This window comes from Erinaceus europaeus, chromosome 18 (genome assembly GCF_950295315.1).
Source record: "Erinaceus europaeus chromosome 18, mEriEur2.1, whole genome shotgun sequence".
Taxonomy (NCBI): Eukaryota; Metazoa; Chordata; class Mammalia; order Eulipotyphla; family Erinaceidae; genus Erinaceus; species Erinaceus europaeus.
In genome coordinates, this window is record NC_080179.1 from 32,129,176 (window position 1) to 32,154,787 (window position 25,612).

General features: G+C 37.9%; 1 protein-coding gene across 8 annotated transcripts in view; it reads left to right on the forward strand.

The window, feature by feature from the left end:
• The window catches only part of RBMS1 (RNA binding motif single stranded interacting protein 1), a 277,109-nt gene that overhangs the window by 162,169 nt on the left and 89,328 nt on the right, over window positions 1-25,612 (forward strand). For 6 of the 8 annotated variants that reach the window (XM_060177879.1, XM_016188449.2, XM_007523777.3 and 3 more), the window contains exon 2: window positions 13,908-14,083. In XM_060177879.1, the coding sequence (XP_060033862.1) occupies window positions 13,908-14,083 (176 nt within the window). The remainder of the gene's footprint in view (window positions 1-13,907; window positions 14,084-25,612) is intronic. The other 2 variants (XM_060177877.1, XM_060177878.1) reach the window with 1 other exon arrangement.

Consider the following 25,612-nt stretch of genomic DNA (forward strand, 5'->3'; position numbering starts at 1 on the left):
GTTATATTTCTTCCTTAATAACATTCCAGTTTAGAGAATTCTGATATGTTTCTTTTTTTTTTTTCTGTTATGTTTCTTAAAAGAATGTGTTCTAGTTTTAGTTATAATTTTTAGTATTGTGTATATATTTATGAAGCTTTCTCAGTCATCGGTGACTAGGAAAGCAGTGCTTCAAGTAAGTGTTGTAGAGATAGATACTGGAAAGCTGGTCTTCCAGCTGTATAGTGCAGTGATGCTGAGTGGGGTTGGGGCAGAGAGAGGGAGGAGATACCTGCGGTACTTGCTTCATTGTCTTGACACTGCCCCACACACATGTAGGTGGAGAGCAGGGGCTCAAACCTGGGTCTGTGTGCAAGATAACCTGTGCATAACCAGTGTACCATCACCCAGGCCCCTATTTCTCTCACTATCACCCTGTCTACTCAATTTCTTTCTGTCCTATTAAGTAAAATAAAAGGGTGGCGGGGGGGGGGAAGAAGACTGCTATGAGCAGTGGATTTGTTGTACAGATACCAAGCCCCAGTGATAACCATAATGACAATTTAATTTAAAAGAAATTAGTAAGTGTGCTCTCCGGTTAGGAATTGAAAGGCACTAGAAGTGACTTTCTTGTTAATTGTCAAAGTAAAGTTCCAATCCAGATATTTAGATTTTTTTATATCTACTTTTCTTGGTATTTTTTCATGAAGTGGAAGCAGTTCCTTAGTTTTATATCCCTACAAAGTCATCTTTGTTATATTGTCTTTAAATTTCCTTTCTCTTTGTAAGGATCTATATCATAACTATGTATCAATGACTTCACATCCATAGTCTATATTCTGTCACCATTTCTAGACTATCCTGCTACATTCTGGTATGGCTTCTCCCTCCCTAAATAACAGCTTGCCCTCCAACACCCTCTGACCCCCCCCCCCCAAATCCTCTTTTCACCTGCTGTCATGGAGATCTTCCTGTAGTCTCTTTGTGGCCTCTTGCTCTCCTGTAAGCAACCATTTTGGGTCTACCATTCCTTTCACTCTTAATAAATTATCTTTGATATTCAGCTGTCAGCCTTCTACCTCTTCCTTTTTTGTCATTAACCTTTCTGCTTTTTCCTTGGTTGAACTACTTTAGAAACTGTACAGTAACACAGTTTTATGTGATTTGATTAAAGACCAGATTTCTACTATTAAAAGGTTTTCATTCCTAATGAGTGTATTTTCTGGTATATGGAAGTTTTAAACCTCTTGCTAATTCAAGTTGCTTACATTCTTTTTTTTTAAATTTATTTTTTATTTAAGAAAGGATAAATTAACAAAACCATAGGGTAGGAGGGGTACAACTCCACACAATTCCCACCACCCAACCTCCATATCCCATCCCCCTCCCCTGATAGCTTTCCCATTCTCTATCCCTCTGGGAGCATGGACCCAGGGTCGTTATGGGTTGCAGAGGGTGGAAGGTCTGGTTTCTGTAATTGCTTCCCCGCTGAACATGGGCGTTGACTGGTCGGTCCATACTCCCAGTCTGCCTCTCTCTTTCCCTAGTAGGGTGGGTCTCTGGGGAAGTGGAGCTCCAGGACACATTGGTGGGGTCTTCAGTCCAGGGAAGCCTGGCCGGCATCCTGATGGCATCTGGAACCTGGTGGCTGAAAAGAGAGTTGCTTACATTCTTGGCCCCTCAGTTTTCTGGCAAATAGCTTATACTTACTTGTTCCAGCCTGACCTGGTATCAAAAGTGACTTTGTTCTGTATTTAACTATATTTTTAGAGCACTTTTAGATTTACAACAAAATTAAGAGGGGCATATTGAGACTTCGTGTGTGTGTGTGTGTGTGTGTGTGTGTCTTTCCATCCATAGACCTGCACTGACATATCCAAAGTGTCACAGTTACATTTGGGTTTATTCTTGGTATTATACATTGTATGGATTCTGACAAATATATAATGATATATATGCCCATAATGTCATGTGGATTATTTTTGACAGCCCTCAAAATCCTGTTTCTGGTCTAATAAAACTTCTCTCCCCTATTTTTATTATAACCTCTCATCTTTCTTATGTTTTCCATATTTTTGTCTTTTTCAGAATACCTTGCAGTTGAAGTCATACATTAAGATACCATTTCAAATTGACTTCTTTCACTTCTCAATATGCATTAACATCTGTCCATATTAAGTGGGTCAATACAGCTTTTTAGTGCTAAATAATATTCCATTATGCACATACCAAAATCATTTATCTGTTTACTAATTGATAAGCTTCATAGTAGCTTCCAAATTGTGACAATTATGAATAAAATTGCTATAGGCATCTCTGCACAGGCTTTTGTGTGGGTGTGAGACTTCCACTTATTTGTGTATACCAAGGAACATAACTATGAACTGTATAAGGATGTAATTTTATAAGAAAATGCTAAACTGTCATGGAAAGTAACTGTACATTTTGCATTCCTATCAGACATGTATGAGAATTCCTCTTACTTCCTATCTTCACCATTACTTCTTTTTTTTTCCAAATTTATTTTTTATTTAAGAAAGGATAAATTAACAAAACCATAGGGTAGAAGGGGTACAACTCCACACAGTTCCCACCACCCAATCTCCATATCCTATCCCCTCCCCTGATAGCTTTCCCATTCTCTGTCCCTCTGGGAGCATGGACCCAGGGTCATGGACCCAGGGTCATGCAGAAGGTGGAAGGTCTGGCTTCTGTAATTGCTTCCCCACTGAACATGGGCACTGACTGGTTGGTCCACACTCCCAGTCTACCTCTCTCTTTTCCTAGTAGGGTGGGTCTCTGGGGAAGCGGAGATCCAGGACACATTGGTGGGGTCTTCAATCCAGGGAAGCCTGGCCGGCGTCCTGATGGCATCTGGAACCTGGTGGCTAAAAAGAGAGTTAATATACAAAGCCAAACAAATTGTTGAAGAATCACGGACCCAAAGGTTGGAATAGTGGAGAGGAAGTGTTGGGGGGCTACTCACTGCAAACTCTAGTGTACTTCTGCTTTCAGGTATATATTTTGCACTTGTTTATGGATATGTGTGAAAATAATGCTCTCTCTCACAGTACCTGGTCTTTATCTAAGTTTTGGGACTTTGTTAGAAAGTGATCCACCTGGGATGGAACTAGAGAATGTTATGAAAGGAAAGGTCTCACCCGAGTAATGAAGCTGAAGGGTTGTCATTCCACATGTGTAGTCTCTGGATACAGTCTGAGCTGAAGCATGTTGAGGTGGCAATTGTTGCATTGATTAGATTGCGATCAGCAGATGCAATATTATTTGATATGGATTCGGAGAGGCATGCGGCAAAGTGGGCCCTATCCTACGGTTCCAGGACTGGGAGAAATATAGGCTCTTTAATGGAGATGTGAGGTGTCTTAGGGTTCAAAAAGACAATGTTATCATCACATTATTTGGTAATTGGGTTAACTTTGAAAAGTCCTTTTGTTAGGGTTTTCTGTATAGTACCCACTATTTTATAAATAGCTGTGCCACTTGTTGCCTCTGATCTACTTGGTCTAGGCTTTTCAGAGAGTCCACATATCAAATACACAGCCTATATATTAAGAAGACTCAGTCTGTGTTTTAAAAACTTCGAGACATACAATTAATTTTTCCCCTCTCATCGTAATTAACTAGTGATGTATATGACTACACTTTACTAGGAGTGTACATAAACACCATTCCCACCACCAAAAGACTGTGTCCCATCCCACCCACCCACCCATCCCCACCCCCCACCAGCTCAGGAAGCCACATGTCTACCCCTCACCACAGGGTTTTTACTTTGGTGCCCTACTTTCACGTTAGTCAGATCCTGCTTTTAGTTTCCCTTTCAGATCTTCTTTCTCAACTTCTGTTGATGAGTGGGATCATCCTATACTCATCTTTATCTTTCTGACTTAGCTCACTGAACATAATTCCTTCTAGCTCTGTCCAAGATGGGTCAGAGAAGGTGGGTTCATTGTTCTTGATAGCTGTATAGTATTCCATTGTGTATATATACCACAGCTTTCTCAGCCACTCATCTGTTGTTGGGCACCTGGGTTGCTTCCAGGTTTTAGCTATTATGAATTGTGCTGCTATGAACATAGGAGTACACACCTCTTTTTGGTTGGGTGTTATGGAGTCTTTGGGGTATAACCCAGGAGAGGAATTACTGGATCATATGGAAGGTCCATGTCTAGCCGTGTGAGAGTTTTCTAGACTGCTCTCCACAGAGGCTGGACCAATTTACTTTCCCACCAGCAATGCAAAAGGGTTCCTCTGTCCCCAAATCCTCTCCAGCATTTGTTGCTGCTGTCCTTTTTGATGTATGCCATTCTTACAGGAGTGAGGTGGTATCTTAGTGTTGTCTTAATTTGCATTTCTCTGACAATCAATGACCTAGAGCAGTTTTTCATGTTTGTTAGCCTTTTGGATCTCCTCTGAGGTGAATGTTTTGTTCATATCCTCCGCCCATTTTTGGATGGTGTCATTTGCTTTTTTGGTGCTACGTTTGCACCATTACTTCTTGTCAGTGTTTCAGATTTTGGCCATTCTAATAAGCCTATGATATATATTTCATTGTTTGAATTTTAATTTTTATGGTGAAAGATGATGCAAAGAAGTTTTGTTTCCTGTTTATCTATGTTTATGTTTATGTTTCAGCTCACTTCTTAAATCACTAAGTTTTAAGAATTCACTGATGAGATATGGCTTTCACAAATATTTTCTTCTATTCTCTGACTTTTTTTTTGATGAGCAGGAGTTTTAAATCCTTGTCAAAGTCCAGCTTATAGGAGTTTAGAATTTTACATTTACGTTTGTTTTGGTGATGTGTAAGATTTGTATCTAAAATTCTTTTTTTGCGTGTGTTTTCTGTTTCAGCACAATTTTAGAAGCCTATTTTTGATGCATCATATTGCCTTTGCTCCTTTGTAAAAGATTAATTATTGATATCTATGAGGATTTTGTGTTGGTTTTTACTCTTTCTATATGAGTACTCTTTATGAGTACTACTGCAAACACAAGAAAGAAATTAATAGTACAAGAACTCCCAGACATTTAAAATTTTTTTAATATTTATTTTATTTTATTTATTCCCTTTTGTTGCCCTTGTTGTTTTATTGTTGTAATTATTATTGTTGTTGTCGTCATTGTTGGATAGGACAGAGAGAAATGGAGAGAGGAGGGGAAGACAGAGAGGGGGAGAGAAAGACAGACACCTGCAGACCTGCTTCACCGCCTTTGAAGGGATGCCCCTGCAGGTGGGGAGGCGGGGCTCGAACTGGAATCCTTATGCCGGTCCTTGCTTTGCGACACGTGCACTTAACCCGCTGCGCTACCGCCCAACTCCCATCTCCTAGACATTTTTATAAAAAATATTATTTTATGAATAAATAAGGTGTACAAGGAGAAAGAGCTAGAGTTGTCTCAACCAAAATATGTGATAGTAGCTGAGTATTGAACTTGAAACCTCATGCTTTCAACTCAAGCACTCCATCTGCTGCAACCTCAAGTGTATTTCTTGGCTCAGAGTTTCAGCAGGTAATTTAAGGCATCGGTGGGATTCTTGAGAGATCCTTTGGATGGAACATAGTAATGTAACTAATTTGCATTCTGGAGTAAAAACCTGCATCTTTAACACCTGCTTGCCTTCTTGCCCCCTTAACAACCTCAAAAATGTTAAATGATCTGTTACTCATTTTCTTATTCTTAGAGACAGCAAAGATGCTTTTCAGTGAGGGACAATGATGTTATGAAAACCAGATTTATTAACTAGTTAACTATGTGATTTTAAGCGTCAATATCCTGATAGAAAATAGGGTTAATGCTATTTACCCTCCCTCCCTACATCATGGATAGAAAGAACCATCATGTGCAAAGGGGCTCTGTTCTTCAGCAATACGAGTGCTGACCTTTAACATGCTGGCCTTACTGGAAGAACATCTGCTTCCTGGCTAGTTCCTCATCTCTCACTAATTCACCTCTCATTTCTCAGCTGTGTGTACTTTCCCGACTCCCTTTGCCCAGGTGCTTTATCTTCCTCAACCATTATTCCCAAACATTTCTGAGCTACTCAGATGTCTAAAAGGAAACAAGAAAATTTCCTAACTTGTCAAATTAACAATTTGGATGTTTTTCCATTCTTCCTCTTGGGTAATTCTCTTAAATTATTAAACTTCTTTTATATCTTGAAAATTGATGGAGAAGAACCAGTATATGGAATTAGTGTGCTATGTAGTGCCTTTACAAAATACTCAGACTGGAATATTTTATTTCCTGGTGAAAATAACATTCTGTTACTTCTGTATGCTTTCGAGAACAACTGTAATGATTAGTTTGCTTCTGGATAAAGGAGAGTTGATTAAAACCTTCCATTCCCTGCTCTTGGGTTGACTGTGTCTCAGTCCTATTTGTGTGAGAATTTATACTTTGAATTTTGACTTGTATCCTTTTTACACCATGCAAATGGTCAACTTAAAAAAGATGGGAGGATAACTAAAAGGCAGAGCTAGATTTCCTTTTTCTTTATAATATATTAGAATTCTTAGGGAAGTTACTACAGGGGTGGGGTAGGTGGGGTGAAAAGCAACTTTAGGAATAAATGGTCAGAGCACTATTCATTCTTAGGAAATGATATAACAGAATTTATAATGTCAGCTCTCTATTTTTTGTCTTTTAATGAGTAGAAATCTACAATGTATATGATTACTTGTATATTTTAGTTCACATATGACTTATTTTTACCGTTTTTAAAAAGACTATTGACTTGTTTTTATATAGTTTACTTAGTGTTGTACTGGGATAGGATGAGGTAGTGTGACAGAGAGAAGTAGTTTGCTTCTGTTGTTAATCATCCTGTCTTTTAGTGTAGAAGGCAAGTAGGACATCCTGATGGGGTAGAGACTTCAGAACTGTCCACACAGGAAGTTCTCCCTGACTGCTGTCCACACAGGAAGCCCTCCTTGATTGCTGACAGGCATCTTCCTGCTGTGCCCACACCCACTGCAGAGGGTCTGCAAACACAGCCAAACATTTATTTGCTATTGACTTAATTTTTCTGTTTTACGTGCAAATTAAGCCCATATAGATGCTATTAAGATTAACCATGTTAATTTGTTTTCCCTGCAGTTAGAGAGACAGCTTGGTAAGGAATTTATTTACTTGACCTGAGCCAGTGAAATTAGGACAGAGAAAAGGATCATGGGTAGGCTGTAACACAGCTGTGGTCATCCTACCACCTGCTTGGTTCCTTGATTAGGTTAAATTCCTCTAAATTAGCTATAAGATTCATCAGAAAGTTGGAAATGTCTTCTTAAATTTATGGGCTGCTATAAGTGGTTTGAGAGGAAAAATCTAGATCAACCAATGATGAAAACTAGAGTTTGATAAATTGTCTTCCATTTATAATCTTTTCAAAAAGGTTTATTATTTATACTGATGAGGTACATAACTACAAAGTATAATTGCTTTGAAATTATCAAAGTTCTGAAGTTGTAGTTTAAGACTTAGTATTTGAATTTCAGTCTGGGAGTCAAGGTTTAATCCTTCACTGGTTAAATCAGGCTTTCTTAAAATACTGACTCTGATATTCACTGTAATATGCTGTAGGTTTCAGCATTTGCTTATAGAATTCTTTTGAAAATGAAAAGATGTATAAAGTAGAATTTTAAAAGTCCCCTTTATAAAATCGGTTCTTCTTCTTCTAGCGTTTGCCTATAAAATCGGTGTTGCTAAAATACAAAAACACAACACAGCTGGTATGTGTTCAATAAATTATCTTAAAGGTAGCTTTGATGTTTAAAAAACAGCTAATGGCATTATCACATTTCAGAGAAACTTGAATTAATAATTAGGACTAAGGAAAGATGGTCACAGAAAAAAATCGGTAAGTACAAAAAGTGCACTTAAGACAATGTTTGGCTTACCATTTAGAGTACTGTTTAAGTGCTCTGACTGTTGCTCAGCAGACTTGTGTTGAAATATTAACCTGGCTACCTACTGAAGTGCACCTAAGTTTGATACCCCACAGTATCATGTGCCAGAACTGTGCAGTGCTTTGTCTCAAGTTTCTGACTCTTAGATTATTGGTAATTGTGATTGTATTAGTAATAACCACTGTATTGCACATTTAGTATATACTAGATACTATCCAGTGGGTTACATGTATTATTTTACTTAATCTAAGGAGACATGTTTACTGTTGTTCCACAGTTTTGCAGACAAGGAAATTGGGTCTCCAAAGAGATTAGTAAGGAACCAAATTCACACATTTTTATTCTGTATATTCATGAAAGAGAGACAGCAAGTAGAGAGACAGCACAGCTAGCACTTTCCACATGGTGCTAATGCTGCTCACATAACAAAGCACACATCCTACCTGGTGAGCTATTTCTGTAGCCCTGGATTCATATTTAATTTCAGCAAATTCTGAAAATTTAATTGTTTGTTTAAGATTTATTTTTGCACCAGAAAACTGAAAAAAATGATGCCGAGAATAATCCATTGCTTCTCTCTCTCAGTTGTCTTTTTTTCTGCTTTTTGTTCTGTGATATGGCTGATGTTAGGAAAACATTTAACTGTGAACTTTTGTAGAGAACTTATTAGAGATCAGTTGTCCTTCTCAGGGTTCATACAGAACCTTCTCCCAGTATAGAGTGCCATAAGACTTCTTTTCTCCATAGAGCAGGTAGAGAGGAAGCCTGCTGTGTGTGCTCATCTAATTCCCAGAGTGGGAAGATATTACTACAATAAATACAGATACTTGGACTTCCAGGAGGCATGGCCATGGAATAACTAGGACTGAATCGCCTTTCCTCCCCAAACAACAAATAATCTGCAGCTGAAAGTTCTGCAGCCTCAGGTGGGTGCTCCTGTGCATTTGAAGTGAAAAGGGGCGCGGACACAGGTTGAAGAACAACAAAGTTAAATCAAAACGGCTGTGCAGGTGCCGTTTTGGTGATTTCAAGCTAGTAACATTGTTCTTAGTGCCAGAAGAGAAGAGACAGGGGCTTAAGACTTCTCAGTCTTTAGGGGGAAGGGGGACTTTAGCCTTCTGAATTCAAAGCAAGGACACAGCATAAAACAGGGCATTTGTGACCATAAGACAGCCCAAAGTACCATCACCTCCCCACCCCATCCCACCCTGCCACAGATCATACAAAGATCATACAAACAAGAGAAACCTTGAGATCACAATAACACCACCTGCTGACCATCAATAACCAGCACAAAAAAATGCGCAGCAGAGAAAAAGATGTAAACAGTCAACCATGCGTTATCAGCCAGACAGAAATGAAACAGGAAATCCAAGGAATTACAGATTTAGAGAGACTCTCAGAGACAGACTACAGAAAGCTCATTATGAGGACTCTCCAAAACTTAAGTAAGAATTAAAAGAGCATGTCACTATGGAATTAAAACACAGGAGGAACTTACAACAGAGTTCACTAAGTATCTTCAAATCTTGAAAGAAGAACTTCAATCAGAACTCACTAAGCACTTAGGAAGCATGAAAGAAAACTTTCAAACAGGACTCCAGGGAGTAAAAGACACTCTAACCACAATCCGTGCCCAGGTAGAGGGCTTATGAAGTAGATCCTCACATTCAGAAGAAATAATCTCCAATCTAGAAGATACAGCCAGCCCACTCTTTAAGTTAAAAGATGAAGAAGAGGAATGATTTAGAAAGACTGAAGCAACTGTCTGTGAAATTGAAGACTCCATTAAAAGATCAAATATATAAGAGTGATAGGTATATCTGAGGAGAAGGACAATGCCAAAGGCCCAGAGTCCATTTTCAGAGCAATTTTAGCTGAGAACTTCCGTCTCTTAGGAAACCATCAGAACATTCTCATTCAAGAGGCAGAACAGTTACCCAGATTTATAAATACGAAAAAACCAACACCAAGCCCCATTACTGTAAAACTATCAAAAGTCAACTACAAGGAAAAGTTTTTGCTGGCTGCTAGGGAAAGGAAAGAAGTTACAAAGGCAGAGCTATCAGACTTTGATGAGATTTCACAAACTCTAGAGGCAAGGAGAGAGTGGAATGATATATGCAAAGTTCTTCTAAAGGAGAGGGAATTCCAGTCACAAATGTTGTATCCTATAAAATTATACTTCAACTATGAGAGAGAAATAAAGGTTTTCTCATGTATTCAAGTACTAAAGGAATTTGCCACTATCAACCCCCCACCTTACAAGAACTACTGAACTGAGTCCCACAAGAAAGGAGGAAACAAAGGAATACATGTTCTAAACACCCAAGTTTCAGATGCTACCATGATGCCAACCTGACTGCCCCGGGCACAGGGCCTCACCAGTGTACCCTGGAACCCCACTTCTCCAGAGCCCTGCCCAGTGGGGAAAGATTGGGAATATGAATCTACCTGCCAATGCCCATGTTCCGTGGAGAAGCAATTACAGGAGTCAAATACCTCCTACCTTCTGCACCCCACAATGACCCTGGGTCCATGCACCCAGGGAGATAAAGAATAGGAAAGTTTCCAGTGGAGGAGATGGGATATGGAGCTCTGGTGGTTGAAAATGTGTGGAATTTCACTCCTCTTATTCTATGGTTTTGTTGATTTTTAAAAAAAATTTATAAATAAAAAAATACAGAGACTTGTCAGCAACTATTAAATCAGCTATGTGCATTCTGAATTGTAAGTTATAGTTCTGCTTCTGCCAAACATGAATACATAAAAATGCCATTTTCATGTCCAAATAATCTTCAAATGAATCTCATACAGATTTTTTTGGTCATGGTAGTCCACTACCAACCAAGTCTACTTTCCACCCCAGAGCAAGCAAGGTTAGAGCAAATGTACACTTAAAATGCAGCCTTTAAAATGTCTTATGTTTCATCTGCTTTATGTTGGTATAAGCCCACTGAGAAATGGGGGTGGACCTGATCCACAAAGTCTTTCAGTCTTCTTCCAAGTCTTATCCCTGGGGATCACATTTTAGCCCCAAAGCAGCTACACTGAACTTGCTGGCCTTACTGTGAATAACAATGTGGTTTCTGGTAAGGACAAATTCACAGACATTAATCAAAGGTTATTATTTTTAAATAAAGATCTGTTTTACTTTTAATTTTAATAATTCAAAATTTTATTTGAAAGCACAGAAATTGAGAGGGCGCTGCTTTACCACTTGTGAAGCTTCCTTCCTGCAGATGGGGAACGGGGACTTGAACCTACTTCTTTACACATGATAATGTGTGCTCAACTGGGTGCACCACCACCTGACCCTCAAAGGTGATTATTATTAGTAATAGAGTAGTAATAGTAGTTGAAGAAGGAGAAAGAAGAAAGTAGAAAAGAAAAAGAATTATTTTCTACCTAGCTTTGTCCACAGCCACAGTTCTTTGCATAAACCAAAGCCTTGGAAAAGGGAGGCAGATGTGTTTGTTGCTTCCTCATCCCTCTGTTTTACTGACATAATAGGAGAGCCCTGAGGAATTTCAGGTAGCAACTGTGTTGAATGACTTTGGAAAAGAAACACAGACTTTTGTGCGCATGGTTTTTGTGTGTACCTCCTGTGGCAAAGCACCAACCAGGGCTTATTCTTAGATTCACATTTAGCAATCAGACACACATTAAATGGATTTGATGCTGAATTTCCCAGTTCAAGTTCAACTTGTATTTATACTTAAGTTACTTTCTTTCTACAAGAGAATCTTTTGGCAAACGCTAGAAGAAGAAGAGAATCTTTTGGGATAAAGTGGTATTTGGTCTCAGATTATCTAAGTAGGGACACTAGATACTGAGGAGAAGAATCTATAAAGTATAAGGCAATGAAGAAAGGGTTATTATATAGAATAATGAGAATACTAGGGTATTGTGATACTTTGGAGTTAGAATGATGTGGTAAAAACTGGGTACAATCAGCTTTCCTATTTAGGCTAGTTGAGATTGCTAAAGTTAAGTTAATCGGCCAGAGAGATGCTGCGAGGGCAATGTCTGGCCATGTGCATTCCAGATAGAAGTACTGGCACCACATGGGAGGTGCTTTGGCATGGGGGGAAGCTCCAGTTCTGTGGTATCTCTTTCTCTCCCCCACCCCCGACCCCTCCCTCGCTCTCCATCTGAATGAAAAGGCCACCTGGAGTATTGCAGTTGCAAATATGCAAAGCTTAGGCTCTGTAAATAATAGTAATAACAATATAAAAGCAACAAGGTTGGCTACTGCAAGGAGTCTGCTTTTTGAACTTTTTATAGTATAGTTTAATTATGTCTCAGATATGCCTAATTTTCATACTCATGTTTCTAAAAATCATACTGTAGGATTTGAAATTATTGTTGAATGTCTAGTTACATTTTAATTTTATATTTTGAAGGGTTATTTAGTATAAGTGAAATCCATATTTATTATTTGAAAGAGGTGAGGTGAACAACTTCCAGACATGGTGTGAAACTGCTGAGCATTTGCTATGTAAACACTAGGATGTGTTCACTTCCATCTTAAACTGAACCATTTAACTTCCCCAAAAGTCATGTGTGTGGCATAGGGACTGTGGTTTCCTTTGATTGGTTAACAGGGAATTATCTGTTGTGAGGACAATTTGAAACATCCTTGTTAGGCAGTTGCTGACAGTGAAACCACACTGAGCCCTCTGTTGCGGGCCAAACAAAAGTTAATATTAGTTGCTGTGAGGCCTGGGAAGGTTTCCAGCTACTACTCCATTCTCACAGGGGTTAAATTTCAAAGGTTAGTCAGAGCACTAGGCAGTATGCCTTTGAATCTTATCCAGATGTCTCAATGAGGCTAAGTGCTTGCCTTAGAGCTGGGTGAAACCTTCCTTTTTGGAGAATCTTGACTGAACCCTTTCTTACACTTGAAGAGTAATCCTTTTTTTTTTTTTTTTTTTTTGCCTTGAGAGTTATTGCTGGGCCCGGTGCCTGCACTACTAATCCACTGCTCCTGGAAGCCATTTTTTCCTTTTTTGTTGCCCTTGTTGTTTATCATGAAGTGGTTATTATTGTTGTTGTTGTCATTGTTGGATAGGACAGAGAAATCGAGAGAGGAAGAGAAGACAGAGAAGGAAAGATAGGCACCTGCAGACCTGCTTCACCGCTTGTGAAGTGACCTCCCCCCCTGCAGTTGGGGAGCTGGGGGCTCAAACCCGGATCCCTACACCGGTCCTTGTGCTTTGCACCATGTGCGCTTAACCCGCTGCGCTACCGCCCGACCCCGAAGAGTAATCTTTTTTTAAGAGTCATCTTAATCAAATGATCAGTAACTTTCAGTCAAGTGTTCTTCAGAACTTGAAAATCATTTCGGAGTCTCATGACTTCTAAATTAAAATGATATTGTGTAGATTCAAAGTCTTGTAGATATATTCCTCAAATTGTGTGAATACAATCTTGTCAACCATTATTAAATTACTAATAATAAAAAGAGAAGTTGAAAAATAAAAAAACACAAAGCAGAACTTGAACTGGGTTTGGCATATCGCACCAAAGTAAAAGGCTCTGGGATGGGAGGGGAGGGTTTAGGCCTGGAGCATGATGGCAGAGGAGGACCTAGCCGGGGTTGAATTGTTATGTGGAAAACTGAGAAATGTTACACCTGCAAAAACTACTGTATTTTACTGTTGACTGTAAGCCATTAACCCCCAATAAAGAAAAAAGAAAAAGACCAAAAGTGTGTGAATAGATCGGTCTAGCATAAATTTCTTTACATTTAAGGTACACATAAAGAATACTAAGTAAAATCTCATTACTAATTCCTTGTTGAAAGGGAGAGGTGTTTTTGGTAGAATTATAATATTATTTTTTAAGGAATAAATTAAAACTGATTAAACCAGAGTAGTTTAATATAATCTGTATTTATATCTTGGTGCTATAATTGTATTGTGAATATCATAATGCTTCTGAATAATGATCAACACCTTATGTCTATTATCTGACATACCCAATCTTTGTTTTCAGCAGTCTCTGGTGCCAGCCCACCCTATGGCCCCTCCCAGCCCCAGCACCACCAGCAGTAATAACAACAGTAGCAGCAGTAGCAACTCAGGATGGGATCAACTAAGCAAAACAAATCTCTATATCCGAGGACTGCCCCCCAACACCACAGACCAAGACCTGGTGAAATTGTGTCAACCGTAAGTTATATTTGTTGTTCTTGTTTTTTTATTGTCTGCCAAATATTTCCTCAATCATATTATAAAGTGATATTGGTTGTGTTTTAAATGAGTTTGAGTGCAAGGCAAATCTCTGAACCCTCATATCCAAGTCCTTAGAGATGTCTTCTTACTTCACATGGGCCTCAGCAAAATTTCTTTATAACAAAATTACTGGAATCAGTTTCTAAAAAGACTTTGTATTTATTGGCATATGAAAAGTTCAGTGTCAATTTTCCCATATTATTAAATGTAATGACTTGAGTGTGTTTGTGGGTTATGAAAGTAGATTTAGGGGCTAGTCTCTTCCGTAAGAGGAATGTTAACTTTCAGTGTTGGTTCAAATGGTAGTTACCCTCAAACTTTATCCTAAATGTTTGTAAAACTCTTCATTCCTGCCAGACAATTGTGGTCTGTCTTCAGTAGCACCTGAGTTTTGTGGTTTGTGTTGTTCACACTGACCTTTTTGGAATAGGAACTCACTTTATATCTCTTCTCTGAGTGAAGAAGTGTATGTTGTGTGCATAAATACATTTGCTTTATGTCCCAGTGTTGTCAATGAATATAATATGTACATGCTACTTTGCTGCAGTGACATTAACCACTGCGCTAACTTGTAACTCTAAACTAAGGAAATGGAAGCATAGTACAGTTCAAGGATCATAATATACGATCATATATATATATATATATATATATATATATATATATATATATCATAATATTTGTCCAAGGCAGTAATGGTTACTTATGAAAAGAATTTTATGCACATGTAGAAGCACCTCTCAACTACAGTATTTTCTAGTCCCTGAAAAAATTGTCCATTTCCTAATATCTGATTAACAGCCTTTAATTTCTGTCATCCTGAGCAAAATACAGATTCATTACCTTATTTTAAGAACCAATTGTTGGTCAAACCAACCTGAGAAATGTTTCCAGACTGGAACTAACATTTGGTCTTCCACAAAGAGGTCATGATGAGTTTGCTTTGTTTTGTTTTTACAGAGGGTGGAAGGAGAGGTAGTAACTCTCCAGAATCTGGAGAGCTTTTTGAAGGCCATCACCCCAGCATATTCTCTCCACTTGTTTTGTGTTCAGTGTTAATCTGTTTTATCGGCTTTCTTGAACTTTGCAATCTTTTGCTTCCAGGGCAGTGAAATAATGTCTTTTGTTAGAGGCTGCTCTGAAAGCAAATCTAGCTCTTGGGGTTTGATATAATTGGCAAAAGTTAGAGGGAACTTTACCAGGCAGCTGTTTAATACTACAAATAGACATTTGATATCTTGTCTACTACTGGTATTTTCCTGTTTTTGTAGTATAATTACAGGTAGATATGGCACTATATAGTCTCAGAAACTAAATATAACCCTTTGTAGGAAACAAAGGGATGAAGCTAACCTTCAAATTCATGAAGTGTAAGCAGAGGGGATATGATTTCCAAAAGGTAAATTGTTCCTTACCTAGCTTTGAATGTTTTAAAGTGCTTACAGGGTGACAAAGTTAAATGACCATAAAATAATGGGATGATAATTCACATATAGTAAGTCGGGACTTGGAAAACAGACCAGCCCTTCTAATTGAGTCAAATAATACTCCAATCGCAAAAGCAGAGTATTTTAAGAGTATTTATTTTTATTTTACTAGAGGGAGAAAAAGATTAGAGCTCTGCTCAGCTCTGGTTTGTGGTGATGCTGAGGACTGAACTTGGAAATTCAGAGCTTCATGCATGAGTTTTTGCAGAACCATATGCTATCTCCCAGACCCAGAGAATTTCTTTCCTAGAAAGTATATTCCTGGGGGTGGGTTGTGGTGTACCTGGTTGAGAACACATGCTCCAATGTGCAAGGACCCGGGTTTGAGCTTCTGGTCTCCACCCACAGGGAGAAAGCTTTGCGAGTGGTGAAGCGGTGCTGCAGGTGTCTCTTTATCTCCCCCTGCCCTCTCAATTTCTGGCTGTCTCTATCTAATAAATAAAGATTTAAAAAATATGTTAAAATAAAATAAAAACAAAGAGAAAACACATTCCTGTTTCGTTGTTCTCTTTGATGTATGTATAAACATCACTCTCTGTTATCTTTAGCTGCAATAACTGTTGCCACACTCATTCTCATTTGCAAAACCCTTGAAATTATATTTTGATATTTATTTAACACTGATAATAGTCCACTCTCCTCTGCTCCTTTTTTCTTTCAATAATTTTCTTGATAGGTATTGTACCAGGGCAATATTACACAATAGTAGTAGAAGAAACTGCCAGTAACTGCTTAAACATTCTTTCCATTTGTCACAAGGCATCTAATATGTACCAGATTTGCCTTGTAGATAATTTTGTATCATTGAATACAGAGAGAACAGAAAGAACTTTCTTTTTCTGGATATAATTTTTTTAATAAAGAATTGTTAGTTGGTAATGTGAAAATGACAAGAAATTTATGAGGCATGATCTAGGTTCAGTGTAGCCCCTGCTACATTGAAGGAAACTTTAGTGCTGCAATTTCTTTCTCCCTCCAGCTCAGAGTGGTGAAGCTCCAGAGTTGAAAGAGAGGAAGAAAGAAAGAAAGAAAGAAAGAAAGAAAGAAAGAAAGAAAGAAAGAAAGAAAGGAAACAAAAAATTCAATTGCATTTTAGAAAAGCAAGTGCCAGATCTCCTCAAAGACAATAGGTATAAGTTGATAGCACTAAAAAAGAAATGTTTTTAAAATAAAATTTAGTACAGTAATTAAACTTTTACCAGGTGGGGATAAATTTCAGGAGGCACTGTAATGAATAATTTGGGTTCTTGAGAGCATAAATATGGTTAAAGGTTTATCTTATTGGAAAGTGGAAGAAGATGCCTAAGAATGTATATAGTAGTGAGATGATTTTCATGCAGACAGCACAGAAAGTCTAAAGAATGGCATATAGTTTGTGAAAACTAGAGAGGAAAGTAAAAATTATTTCTTGGAAAGCTATGTTAGAAGTAGGATATGCAGATGCTGTAATATTAGAAAAGTTGAGACCCAAAAAGCAAGGTAGCAATGATAGAAGAGATGTCAGTTAAAAAGCACTGGCAGCTTTGTCCCAGCTCAGAGAAACTCATGACCTTTGTAAATGCAGATAGATTAATATGGGTAAGAGTAAGGGAGTTCAGAATGGAAGGCAGCTAATTTAGGTTATTGGTGGAGACTCAAAGCAAGGACTAGAAAGGGCACTAATATTATAGGGGTAATGGTGTGACAGAGTAATATGGATTAACATTAAACTATCTAGAAACATTTAATTTAAAACACTGACTTACTCCTTTCACTTCTACATTGGGATATGTGTATGGAAATTTTTGTTGCAGCCACACTTCAGGCTGCTGTAACTTTGCTTCTATTTCTAAAACATCATCTGCTCACAAAGAGTTTTATCAGTACATTTAACCAGCAGTCTAGGAAAACTTAGGAAATAGAATGATCAGGGGTTGGATGATTATATTAATGATTAGGACTAATACTAGTGTAAATTATCCTGTCCCTTTTCTAAAATTAATTCAGACAGGTAATCAACTAAACTACCATTTTTATTTGTCTTCATTCAAATTTCTTAGCCATATTTTTTTCTTTTTACATATTTTTATGGAGGGGTTAGTAGTTTACAGTATAGTCTTTTTTTTCTTGGGGAGGTTTTTGACTATTCTTTCTATTTATGCACTAGTGATTTAACTGTTAAGTTTATTTACTTTTCTCTCGTGTCAAGGTTGAGAGTTGGTATGACTATAAGAATATGTCCATTTCTTCTAATTTGTTGATTTATTTCCATGTAAATGTTAGTAATCTCACCTGATCCTTTACATCTCTGCCTTATCAGTTGTAGTATCTCCTCTTTTGTTTCAGAGTGATAATCCTATAGCATTCTTTCACTTTTTCTTAATAAATGTAGCTAGTAGTTCATCTCTGTTTATCCTTTCAAAGACGCAGCTTGGTTTCATTAATCTTCTCATGGTCTTCTTGTTTTGTATTTTGTTGATTTCTGCTTTTATTTTAACTATTTCCTGTCTCCTGCTAACCTTTGATAAACACCTGCAGACCTGCTTCACCAGCTGTGAAGCGACTCCCTTGCAGATGGGGAGCTGGGGGCTCGAACCGGGATCCTTATGCTGGTCCTTGCACTTTGCGCCATGTGCGATTAACCTGCTGTGCTATCGCCCGACTCCCCTATCTATCCTTTTGTGTGGATGGGATTCTATGGAGATATTCTGACTAATTTTAAATGCAATGTTTTGTGTTGTGGTTACCATAAGTGTAATAACTAACATACTGTGTCTTTAAAAGACTTTAAAAAAAAAAAAGTATTGGCCTAAGTAGTATTTGATAGTGCTTTCTTTTCATTAATTTTTCTCCCCTTCCCTGTTTTGTTGTTCTTATTTCTGTTGTGCTCTCAGTTCTAGTCTACGCTGTTCACTTCACTTAGAACCTGTAACCCTTTGATTCTTCTTTTCCCATAGGACTCCTTTCAGCAATTCCTGTGAGGTGGGGTTGATGGTAGCAAATTCCTCTAGCTTTTGAATATTTGAAATGACCTTTATTTCTCCCTCCTATATGAAGGACAGTTTTGCAGAATAGAGTATATGTGTCTGGCAGTTCTTATCTTTTACTGTTTTAAATGTCATTCTACTCTCTCCTTGCCTGTTGGATTTGTGAAGAGAAATCTGATGAGAGGCTCATAACTTTACCTTTGTATGTCACTTTCTGCCCTAGCAGCCTGCACTATTCTTTCCTTATCCTTGAGTTTTAATAGTTTTACTATGATATGTCTTGGTGTTGGTCTTTTTCTATTTAGGAGCCTGTGTGTATGCTTTGCTTCCAGGAATTTTATGTTCTGAAGATTGCCTAGGTGAAGAAAATTCTCAGCTATAATTTCCCTGAATGTAGCCTCTGCTCACTTCACCCTGTCTTCTTCCTCAGGAATTCTTGTAACTCTTGCATTTGACCATTTTTTCTTCTTTTATATTTTTATTAGTGATTTAATATTTATTTTAAAAATTGCGAGATAGTAAGAGTCTCTCACCACCAGAGTTCTGTGTCCACATTCCCTCCATAGGAAATTGCAGTAGTTCTCCCAAGGATGCAGATATAAGTTGGCTATTATTTCTATGACTATCTACAATTATATATATTTGCCCACTGTTTTTATTTTTTTTATCAGTGATTTAGTGGTTAACAAGATTGTAAGATAAGAAGATTACAACTCCATATAATTCCTACCACCAAAGTACTGCATCCCATTCCCTCCATTGGAAAGTTCCCTATTCTTTATCTCTCTGGGAGTATGGACCCCCCAAAAAATATATATATTTTAAATTTATTTATAAAAAGGAAACACTGACAAAACTATAGGATAAGAGAGGTACAACTCCACACAGTTCCCACCACCAGAACTCCCTATCCCCTCCCCTTTCGGATAGCTTTCCTACTCTTTATCCCTCTGGGAGCATGGACCAAGGGACATTATGGGGTGCAGAAAGTGGAAGATCTGGCTTCTGTAATTGCTTTCCCACTGGACATGGATGTTGACAGTTGGATCCATACTCCCAGCCTGTCTCTCTCTTTCCCTAGTGGGGCAGGACTCTGAGGACGCGGGGGCTCCAGGACACACTCGTGGGGTTGTCTGCCCAGGGAAGTCCGGTTGGCATCATGGTAGCATCTGGAACTTGATGGTTGAAAGAAGAGTTAACATATAAAGCCAAACAAATTGTTGACTAATCATGAACCTAAAGGGTGTAATAGTGCAGATGAAGATTTGGGAGTCTTAGTTATAGTCCAAAAGGGCCCATGACTATATTAGTGTCTTTTTTTTATCTTGAACCTGACATCTGATATGCAGGTAGAACCAAGTTATTGTCTGTGGAGATGATATCATAGCTTAAAAAAGGACCAGAAAGCTGGATCAGGAAAGAAAGAGAATAGCTCCCAAATATGTGAAAGGTGTATAAATGTTGTTGATCAAAATTTTTTATGTTGTTGATCAAAATTTTTTATAGGGTGCAGAAGGGGGAAGTTTCTCTGGGTTTTGTAATTGCTTCTCCACTGAGCATGGTTATTGGCAGGTTGATTCTTATCCCCAGCCTGTTTCTGTTTTTCCCTAGTGGAACAGGGCTATGGGGAGGTGAGGTTCTAGGACATATTGGTGAGATCCTCTGCCCAAGGAAGTCTGGTTGGTGTCATGGTAGTATCTGTAACTTGGTGGCTGATAAAGCAAGACAAATTGTTTAATAAATGGGAACCTAAAGGTAAGAATAGAGCAGATGAAACTAAGGGTCTTCGTATAGGAAGTCTATTTTAGTTATATTCCAAGGGGCCCATGGTTTTAGTAGTTTTTGCCTGCGCCTGATTGTAGGCCACTTTTCCATTTCCCCCCCTCTCCTGCCTCGACCCCCTCCTTTTTTTTTTTTTTTTTTGGTCAGGTCTCTAAACTTTACTGACTACTTTCTCTTTTGGACCTTTTCACTAGTATCTGTTTATCCTCCTCTGATCTTGATTCTTTTGATTTAACATTTTCTTGACTTATATTTCCGTGACCCTACATTTTTAAAAGGCACTTTTCTATGGTTTCCAAGTTAATATCCTTACTTGAAGCTTTGGAGTACTCAATGGCTATTTACCATCATTCTCTTAGTCACCAAATTCTATAGATTCTTCATTGACTTTCTTCTTCCTTCTTACTGCCAGGAGAATTAAGTGGTTCCTCCCACTTCCTACACTATGACAGGTAAGAACCATGTATTTGCTAGTGCTGCTGCCTGACCTCCTCATTTCCCTCTTGATTTTTCCAGGCCAAGTCCAAACCCATCCTGTTTCTTTCATGCTTGAACCACATTTTGCTCCCTTTATATCTGTATATGTGCTCACAATCACCATCTTTTCACCGCACAGTTCTTTCATGTTCATATTCAACAGCACCTTTTTACATTATGGAATGTTGTTAGTATATCTTCTCAGACTTCATACTTACTCAGTACTCACTTATCACTTTTAAAATCATGATAGGTAGCATGTCTTGTGATACAATATAGCTACTAGTCATAGTCCTAGAAGTTACCTGTAATAGCGAGTCAAAATACTACTGATATTACAAGGTATAGATCAGGACTGAATGGAATAACATCAGGAAAGAAACGGGTATACCGTATTGAATGCAGCTGTCATGGAAGAGCTTATGGTGGCACATACAGAATAACAGGATGTATGTTTGAGATCAACTTGGCATTACACTAGATTGAGGAGGGTAATGAACAGTTGCTGTTGACAAATGGGTATAATTTCTCATCTCGCCATGATAGCTGTCTGCAAAACACTCATTCCCAATTTAGGCATTTATATTCCATCATGCGCCAAAACCCCTAGGCCCCCGAGCCTCCAAGCACCCTTTGTGCCTCAAAGTTCCCTATTTTGGTGCAGTATACCAGACCTGGCTCAAGTTTTACTTTGTGTTGTTCCTTTCTCTTCTTACTTATTAAGTTCCATCTATGAGTGAGAATACCTGGTGAGTTTCCTATGTCTTTACATATGATGCCAGTGCCACAACAACCTTAAGATATCCAGGTTTAGACAATAAAGTTTTATACATCTGCTACTGCAAACCAAGAAGAGCTGCTGGTGAAACCTTGCATAAAAATAATGTTTTTAAATTATTAAAAAAAAGATCCTTTGGACTCTTGGAAATTTTTACATAAAACAGTCATTATTAGAACAAGGAATAAATTAGGGTAAATCATAAGAGACTGAAACTAGTCTTCTGAAGTCTCCTTCAAGAAGCATTCCCTCAAAACAGAACAAAATACAGCCTCAGGGAAGAGGAGGCTGGTGGTGATTATGTTAATGTAACCCACTTCCCTGGCTTTCTTGAATATTTCAAGATCTGAATCTGATATTTCTTTCTTAGTTTAAATGTAAGATTACCTATAATTTAAATATATTCTAGCAGTTAGGATTCGTAGGAGTAAAACAACAACATGAGATGGGCTGGAAGTTCCATGACAGCTGCAGTCTATGTGCTAGGTACATATTCAGCTGTTATTAGTTAGCTAAAGTTCCTGTTGTCTTGCTTGGAGAGGAAAATCAGGCTGGAGGGATAAGTTGGAAGATGTGTTAGCATCTTGAATTCTGAGCCCAAAAGCACAGCTTATTCTTTAGTTACAAAGAGGAGCAGTTAACCTGTAGAGTTAAAGGAAAATATAATTCATTGTTTTGCTTCCTTTTCACACTGACAATTCTAGTTACAAAGAAAAGTTAGTTTAAAGAAGAGTTTGTCACAGGTGAGAAATAAAGTGAACCTCATCCAGGGTAGTGATGGGAATAGTAAGAGGACTCTGGCATTGCAGGGGGCTCTCTTGAAGATAGAAATCTCAGGACTTTCAAATATGATTACAATGACTGTCAGGTTTCACTCTGGAAAAAAAGAGAGAGAGAGATTATTTGACTTGCATTAACTGAAAGAGAAAGCATAAGAAAGGACCGCATTCTCTTTGTTCTTTCTCAGTCCCTGAATCTCAGTCCCTCCCTATGTTTAACAGATGGCTTATTAATATATGGAACTGTATAGGGCCTGATAATCTGAATGCTTTTCTAAAACAACTAGTTAATTTTTTCAGGCTTTTTAAAAAAAATTGTGATTAATAGCGGTTTACAAGATTGTAAGATTATAGGGTTTAACTCCACATTGTGCTCACCACTAGAATTCTGCTCTTCTACCCTCCTAGTGATCCAACAATAACCATTCTCACAAAATCTTAGATACAATTTATTTTCTGTTTCTACTTATCTTATTCTCTAGTTCACAAATTCATGTGAAATCTCTAGATTTCACATAAATGAAACCATCCAGTAATTGTCTTTCATCTCTTATTTCCTCCAAGAATAATCATATCCAATTCCATCTTTTTTGTCCTGAAGGCCACTATATCATCCTTTTTGATTGCAGAGTAGTATTCTGTGGATTAATTCAGTAATCTGTTGATGGGCATTTAGGTTGCTCCTATTCCTTGATTATTATGAGCAGTGTAGCTGTGAACATGGTGTTTCATAGCTTATTTGTTGAACATGTTGTTTAAATGAATAAGTTGCCTTTGACTATTGTAAAAATTTGGGCAACTGTCATGAAAATGAACAACTTAAAATAGTTGAGTGTTGAAAGTTATTTTTCTAACCTATGATCATCCATTTTATTCCAAAATGAGTCAGCTGCCTCTAGGATAAAGATTGAAAGCAAAAACATTCTAGTAAGATAAATAGCCTTTTATGGACCATAATCAGATTTTGTCCTATTATGAAATTACACTCAGTATTTACTGTGAAACTCGTAATGGACTTATCAGATCTGATATCCTGAAATCCTTGGTAAATTTGAAATGTATAGAAATTACCTGAAATGTGAGGACCTTAAATGTAAAATTAAACAAAACATTGATCCTGTCCTGAGAAAATTAAGACTATTCCACCCAAAAGAGAGCTAGTTTTTCACTTTTAAATTAAAAAGACGATTTGGAGCAAGTGCTTAACCTCATTCAGCTATTTCTAAATTCCATTGACACTAAGCATGGACATGGGTATCCTAAGTAATTGCATTTGTTTTAGGATGAGATCCTGTTTGAACTTAGGCATTGCATGCACCAGAGTGATGTTCTGTTTCTCCTCTCCTTTCTTTTTTTAAATTTTGTTTTATTATATGTATTTATTAGATAAAGCAGAAATCAATAGGGAAAAGTTGATAGAGAGTAGATTCCAAAAGTTCATTTTGTGAACTTTTTGAACTTTTGAACATTTTGTGATAAGGACTATTTCTTTAAAGGTGAAACAAATCAATCATTTGTTCTAGGTGGAAGTCAGACTGGCTGCCTTGGAGATGGCTCAATAGGTAATATGTAAAGTTTCCATATATGAGGTGCTGGAGTCCAGTCTCCAGCATGAATATGCCAGAATGAACCAGAGGTTCATATTCTCTCCCTATTCCTCTCCCTCTGCTCTCCCCCTCTCCCTCCTATTCCCCCCCTCCCTGATACCTCCCCTCCCTCCTCATCCTCCTCCTCTTTCTTCTTCTTCTTCTTCTTCTTCTTCTTCTTCTTCTTCTTCTTCTTCTTCTTCTTCTCCCCCCTGCCATTAATAACTAATATGCTGTTCTATTTGCATAAGAACATTGATCCTCTCCAAGGGTTTTTCCAAAATGTTATTTTCATGCCATGGTGAAATTCTTGTAAATCATAATTATACTACTATTATTTCCATTTTGAGGTATAGCTTTTGCTCCACTAATAAACTCATTTGGCCCTAAGCCCTCCTTCTACTTCACTGCTTTGATAGCTTTTTCTTAACTTATTCCTGTCATTGCTTTAAAAAGTGATATACCTTGATTAACTGTTAAAAGCCAGATCCATTTAGTTTTGACTGAGATTTGTGAGACAAAAGAAATTGATCATGTATTTCGTCTGAAAGTTTCATTACACTTTTTTCATCCATGTCTGAATCACAGAGCCTTACCTCCCCTCTAGTCACATGGCTGTTAACAAGGAGTACTCACCAGAATTAAAATTCTTACACATCTTCCTTAGATTGAGTCAGACAAGTCAGGCATGTATAGATGTGTACACCGTAGTGTAATGTGCCATTGAACTAAGGAACACAAACTTAGGAGTCTTCCACTTGACTCCGCCACTTGCCTAAACAGATTTCTCAACCTCTTGATGCCCCACTTTCCTCACCTGTAAGAGTAGGATAATAGTGTCTACAATGCAGAAGTCTTATGTGGAAACCAGTGGGTTAAGACATGCAGAGCTCTCAGAACATTTCCTGTCACATACTAAAGTTGCTGCTATTATATATTTTTAAATCTCCTAGGAGGTTCTGATACTTAGTCCCAGTTTAGAACTTCTGACTTAGTCCCTTCATTCTATCATTAAGAAAACTGAGGCTCAAGGGGCCGGGTGGTGGTGCAACTGGTTGAGTGCACATATTACAGTGCACAAGGACCCAGGTTCGAGCCCCCGGTCCCCACCTGCAGGGGGAAAGCTTTGTAAGTGGTGAAGCAGTGCTGCAGGTGTGTCTTTCTCTCCCTCTCTACCTCCCCCTCTCTTGATGTCTGACTGTTTCTATCCAACAAATAAACAAAGATAATAAAAAATAAGTACTCAATAAATATTTTTAAAAAAACAAAACTGAGGCTCACACAAATTTAATTAACTAGGGGATGGCAAACCCAAATGGGATTAGATTCCATTGTTTCCTAAAATACCCACCTATTTTGATTTGCCTCTTCATTTTCTCTGAGTGAAGGCTGACTCTACCCTCAGCTCTACCCTTAATCATGAGTATAAAGAAACTTTACTTTAGTTTCTTACTGAAAAGCTTAACATTTTCCTTTTCATTATCAGCTCTTGTCAAAAGTTGCTGGGAAAAAAATTAAATTTGTGAAGAATTGCCTGAAGGATTTGTAGTTCTTTGTTCAGGGAAGAGCTCGTTGTGGCACACATAGAAGAACAGAATGTATGCATGAGAT